The following is a 6,000-nucleotide window of genomic DNA, read 5'->3' as shown; positions in this document are numbered from 1 at the left end:
GATGCTGATTGGGACACTTGAGTTTGTTTCAGTGAAACCAAACAAACATGAGCAATTGTAACCTCCCATTACATTTGCGCAGTTGGAATTTGGACCACAAACAGATGGACTGACCAGACATTCATTCACATCTTTCAAAAAAGAAGAAACATTTAGCAACAAATGAACAGTCCTTGGACCGACCTCTCGTTTCTACGAGCAGGTGTTCCTTTAGAACTGGTCTCCAGGCGTGTCGTGGTCATGACAGACGCCTCCAAAACGGGCTGGCGTGCTGTTTGCAATGGACACGCAGCCGCCGGCCTCTGGGCGGGCCCGTGACCGCATTGGCACATCAACTGCCTCGAGTCGTTGACAATTCTGCTCGCCCTGCGGAGGTTCCGGCCGTTGATCCAGGGCAAGCACATGTTAGTTTTGACAGAGAGCAAGGCAACGGCATATGTCAACCGCCAAGGCGGTCTGCGCTCTCATTGAATGTCACAAATCGCCCGTCGTCTCCTCTTCTGGAGTCAGCAGCACTTCAAGTCGCTGCGAGCCACTCACATCCCGGGCAACCTCAACACTACAGCGGACATGCTGTCATGGCAGGTTACCCTCAGGGGAGAGTGGAGACTCCACCCTCAGGTGGTCCAGCTGATTTGGAGTCGATTCGGACGAGCACAGGTGGACCTGTTCACCTCCCAAGAATCCTCCCACTGCCCGCTATGGTACACCCTCACCGAGGCTCCCCTTGGCACAGATGCGCTGGCACACAGCTGGCCCCCTGGACTACGCAAATATGTGTTTCCCCCAGTGAGCCTGCTTGCACAGACCCTGTGCAAGGTCAGGGAGGACGAGGAGCAGGTCATCCTGGTAGCACCCTACTGGCCCACCCAGATGTGGTTCTCAGACCTCACGCTCCTCGCGACATCTCCCCCCTGGCGAATTCACCTGAGGAAGGACCTTCTCTCTCATGGACGGGGCACCTTCTGGCACTCGCGCCCAGACCTCTGGAATCTCCATGTCTGGCCCCTGGACGGGACGTGGAAGACCTAAGCGGTCTACCACCCGCAGTGGTAGACATGATCACTCAGGCTAGGGCCCCCTCTACGAGGCGCCTGTATGCCTTTAAGTAGCGTCTGTTCACTAAGTGGTGTTCTTCCCGACGCGAAGACCCCCAGAGATGCGCAGTCAGATCACTGCTTTCCTTCCTGCAGGAGAGGCTGGAAGGGAGGCTGTCCCCTTCCATCTTGAATGTGTACGTTGCCGCCATAGCAGCACACCACGACGCAGTCGACGGTAAGTCCTTAGGGAATCACGACCTGATCATCAGGTTCCTAAGAGGCGCCAGGAGGCTGAATCCCTCCAGACCGCGCCTCGTTCCCTCATGGGACCTCTCTGTAGTTCTTCAGGGTCTACAGAGAGCCCCCTTTGAGCCTTTGCAGTCAGCCGAGCTTAAGGCACTCTCCTCGAAGACTGCCCTCCTGACTGCGCTCACTTCCATCAAGAGGGTAGGAGACCTGCAAGCGTTCTTTGTCAGCGAAACGTGCCTGGAGTTCGGTCTGGGATACTCTCACATGATCCTGAAACCCCAACCGGGCTATGTGCCCAAGGTTACCACCACCCCTTTTAGGGACCAGGTGGTGAACCTGCAAGCACTGCCCCAGGAGGAGACAGACCCAGCCCTGTCATTGCTGTGTCCAGTGCACGCTTTACGCATCTATATGGATCGCACGCAGAGCTTTAGAATCTCTGAGCAGCTCTTTGTCTGCTTTGGTGCACAGCGGAAAGGAAGCGCTGTCTCCAAGCAGAGGATCGCCCACTGGCTCATTGACGCCATAACTATGGCATATCTCGCCCAGGACATGCCGGCCCCGGTAGGGCTACGAGCCCATTCTACCAGAGGTGTAGTGGCTTCCTGGGCCCTGGCCAGAGGTGCCTCTTGAACAGACATTTGCAGAGCAGCGGGCTGGGCAACACCCAACACCTTTGCAAGGTTCTACAACCTCCGGGTGGAACTGGTTTAGTCCCAGGTAGTGGCACGCAACACAAGCGGATAATCCCGGGATAGCTGGCCGGGTGTATCGCTTGCACATAGCGCCTTCCACCTCCCTTGGAGCTGAAGACGTGCGCCATTAATTCCCAGTAGTGTTCACAAACTTTGTTCCCTTGTTGACTTCCTCCGAGCCCTGTGGCAGTCGAGTTTTCGGAGAGACTCGCTGCTGGCCCAGTACACATGCTAATTAAGAGTCCTGTTCTGGGGTAGGTGCTCTGCATGTGGCGGTTCCCTGTAAGGCTAACCCCATGCGATATATATCTTCCGCTAGTTCATTTCCCTGTTGGCAAACTGCGTCTTCCTTGGGCAGAGCCCCTCTGCCCCAGTCTCCATGTTTGTAGTAACTCCTCCCCCATTGGGCAGGATCTACCTTGAAGACTCTCCACATGGTTGGAAAGACCATGTGACGTATTTTTTCACTTAAATATCCCCCCTCTCTTTGGGCGAGGTGTGGTCTCCGCGGTGTCTTCCCTTGGGAAGGACACCCCCCGACTAGGCCTAGCGGCCCAGTCGGATAATCCCCCTTCTTTTTTAGGGAGTGGAAAAAAAGAGGGGGAAAAGAGGCCACGACTGGATAAGCCTGTCTCTATCTTTTGGGTAGTTGACTTGTCCCCAAAAAGGGCCGTTCGACACTCATAACTATGTTGCGGGAGGTTATGTGTCGACCTGGTGTGCTGGCTATGAGGCACACAGTAGTCTGCCCACCACACACCGCCAGTTCACGGAACACAGTTCAGCCAAATGTGGTGTTTCGTATAGGGACCCCTAGTGTCACTACATTGACATAACGTCGAGTGAGTGACAGATAGGGAACGTCATGGTTATTTCTGTAACCTCCGTTCCCTGATGGAGGGAACGAGACATTGTGTCCATCCTGCCACAACGCTGATCTACCCGCTGAAATGGCTGGACCTTATATCGGCTCCTCAGCATAAAACCTGAATGAGTGGTTGCATACCAGCTCCTTTTATACCCGTATGTCCGGGGGAGTGGCATACAAATACCACTCGCCAATTTTCATTGGCCTTTTATCAAAGAACAGAGGTGTCTCGGGCTCCCAAGAGTGACCCTTAGTGTCACTACATCGAAACAATCTCTCGTTCCCTCCATCAGGGAACGGAGGTTACACAAGTAACCATGACATTCTATAATCTTGAATAATAAGCTACATTTAGCTTTTTTTTCACTTCAGCTTTATTGCAAATAAATTTTAATTAATAAAATTTATGTTCGTAATGCTGCTTCATCAGTTTCTTTAAAAATATATTTTACACTCAAATAATTGACAAAACCCTTTCCGTTTTATAAAAGTGTGTTTGTTAAATCGTCTTTTTATATGTGCAGTCTCAAATTATAAAGTTAAGCAACTCTGTGAAGTTTCAGTGATTCATATAGTAGACATTATCTTGTAAACTAAGCATTGCATTGTAAAGATAGCCAAAGAAAAATGAGTTGACCTTCAGCTAACTGTTTTTCCCACCATTATTTCCTTTTAATGAAGATGTGGAAGAATGTGTTGAGATACCAAATGTCTGTGGTCCAAACTCGATCTGCAACAACACTATTGGGAATTACAATTGCTCGTGTATGAGTGGATATAATGTAACAGACCCAAATCTCCCTATTAACAGCAGTAACCAATGCAGAGGTATGATTGACAGCTGAAACTTTGTTACAAATTGTACTGCCTGATCCTTTGCTTTCACTGTCAATGCTAAAATGAACAGAATAATAATATTGATTTCATTTGATCCATACTACTGTACATATGCAAAACACATGAGATCATACTGAAAGTTTTTATTCTCTCAACTGTAAACATTGACTTGACTAATTTTTGTATTTTATTTCAGATATTTATGAATGTCTTGACCCACCATCAGTATGTGGGCCAAACGCTTACTGTTACAATTACAACGGAAGCTACTCGTGCTCTTGTTGGGAAGGATATAACATCATAGATGTGAATCAAGCTTTTAGTAACAGTAACCCATGCATTGGTAAGTTTTTGAGCAGGTGACATTCTGTTTCCCAAATTTCAGGTATTGTTTGTTGAAAATTATTCAAAAAGTTGTCATCTTTTGGTTGTTGCTAAATGTTTCTTCTTTTTTGAAAGATGTGAATGAATGTCTGGTCAGTCCATCTGTTTGTGGTCCAAATTCCAACTGCACAAATGTAATGGGAGGTTACAATTGCTCATGTTTGTTTGGTTTCACTGAAACAAACTCAAGTGTCCCAATCAGCATCAATAACACATGTAGAGGTACGTACTATCCTTAGATCTGTGGGTTATCTAATCTTGAATAAAAAGCGAAATTTTGTTTTTTCCACTTCAGGTTAATTGCAATTAATTTTTTTTTTTTAAATTATGGTTGTGTTCTTAATGCTGCTTTCTCAGTCTATTTATAAATATCTTATACACTCAAATAATAATAATTAAAAAAAAAAAACCTCTGCGTTTCATAAAAGTGTGTTTGTTAAATCATTGTTTTAAATGTTTAGTCTCAAATTATAAAGTTAAGCAATTTTTTAAAAATTCAGTGTTTCATATTGTAGACAATGTTTTGTAAATAAAGCATTGGATTGTAAAGCTAGCCTCTCAGAAAGAGTTGACCTTCAGCAAACACCAATTGTTTTTTTGTTGTTGTTTTTTTTTTTTTACATAATTTTCTTCAATGAAGATGTGGATGAATGTGTTGAGATACAAGATATCTGTGGTCCAAACTCAATCTGCAACAACACTATTGGGAATTACAATTGCTCGTGTATGAGTGGATATAATGTAACAGACCCAAATCTCCCTATTAACAGCAGTAACCAGTGCAGAGGTATGATTGACAGCTGAAGCTTTGTTACAAATTGTACTGCCTGATCCTTTGCTTTCATTGTCAACGCTAAAATGAACAGAATTCATTTGATCCATACTACCGTACATATGCAAAACATGTAAGATCACACTGAAAGTTTTAATTGTATTAACTGTAACCTTTTCATTTGACCAATTATTTTATTTCAGATATTTATGAATGTCTTGACCCACCATCAGTGTGTGGGCCAAATGCTTACTGTTACAATTACAATGGAAGCTACTCGTGCTCTTGTTTGGAAGGATATAACATCATAGATATGATTGAAGCTGTTAGTAACAGTAACCCATGCATCGGTAAGTTTTTGACCAGGTGACATTCTGTTTCCCAAATTTCAGGTATTGTTTGTTGATAATTATTTAAAAGGTTGTCATTTTTTGGTCATTGCAAAATGTTTCTTCTTCTTCTTTTTTGAAAGATGTGGATGAATGTCTGGTCAGTCCATCTGTTTGTGGTCCATATTCTAACTGCACAAATATAATGGGAGGTTACAATTGCTCATGTTTGTTTGGTTTTACTGAAACAAACTCAAGTGTCCCAATCAGCATCAATAACACATGTAGAGGTACGTACTATTTTTAGATCTGTGGGTTCTCTAATCTTTATTAATAAGCTACATTTAGTATTTTTTTCACTTAAGCTTTATTGCAATTCAGTTTTAATTAATAAAGTTTGTGTTCTTAATGCTGGTTCATCAGTTTCTTTAAAAATATATTTTACATTCAAATAATTGATAAAACCCTTTCTGTTTGATAAAAGCCTGTTTGTTAAATCGTCTTTTTATATGTGCAGTCTCAAATTATAAAGTTAAGCAACTTTGTAAAGTTTCAGTGATTCATATTGTAGACATTATCTTGTAAACTAAGCATTGCATTGTAAAGATAGCCAAAGAAAAATGAGTTGACCTTCAGCTAACTGTTTTTCCAACCATTATTTTCTTTAATGAAGATGTGCAAGAATGTGTTGAGATACCAAACGTCTGTGGTCCAAACTCAATCTGTAACAACACTATTGGGAATTACAATTGCTCGTGTATGAGTGGATATAATGTGTCAGACCCAAATCTCCCTATTAACAGCAGTAACCAATGCAGAGGTATGA

The 6,000-nt window shown here is 44.0% G+C and overlaps 1 protein-coding gene across 23 annotated transcripts in view; it reads left to right on the top strand.

Moving 5' to 3' along the window:
- Positions 1-4,200: 4,200 nt before the first annotated feature.
- The window catches only part of adgrf6 (adhesion G protein-coupled receptor F6), a 47,487-nt gene continuing 45,687 nt past the window's right edge, over positions 4,201-6,000 (top strand). For 19 of the 23 annotated variants that reach the window (XM_051644570.1, XM_051644529.1, XM_051644528.1 and 16 more), the window contains exon 1: positions 4,785-4,860. In XM_051644570.1, the coding sequence (XP_051500530.1) occupies positions 4,800-4,860 (61 nt within the window). In that variant the 5' untranslated portion in view covers positions 4,785-4,799. Of the gene's footprint in view, positions 4,296-4,784; positions 4,861-6,000 lie in introns of those variants that run through there. The other 4 variants (XM_051644548.1, XM_051644550.1, XM_051644551.1 and 1 more) reach the window with 1 other exon arrangement.

This window comes from Myxocyprinus asiaticus, chromosome 19, assembly GCF_019703515.2.
Source record: "Myxocyprinus asiaticus isolate MX2 ecotype Aquarium Trade chromosome 19, UBuf_Myxa_2, whole genome shotgun sequence".
Lineage (NCBI taxonomy): Eukaryota > Metazoa > Chordata > Actinopteri > Cypriniformes > Catostomidae > Myxocyprinus > Myxocyprinus asiaticus.
Note: the sequence above shows the minus strand (reverse complement) of the source record. Positions and strands in the feature narration are given on the sequence as shown.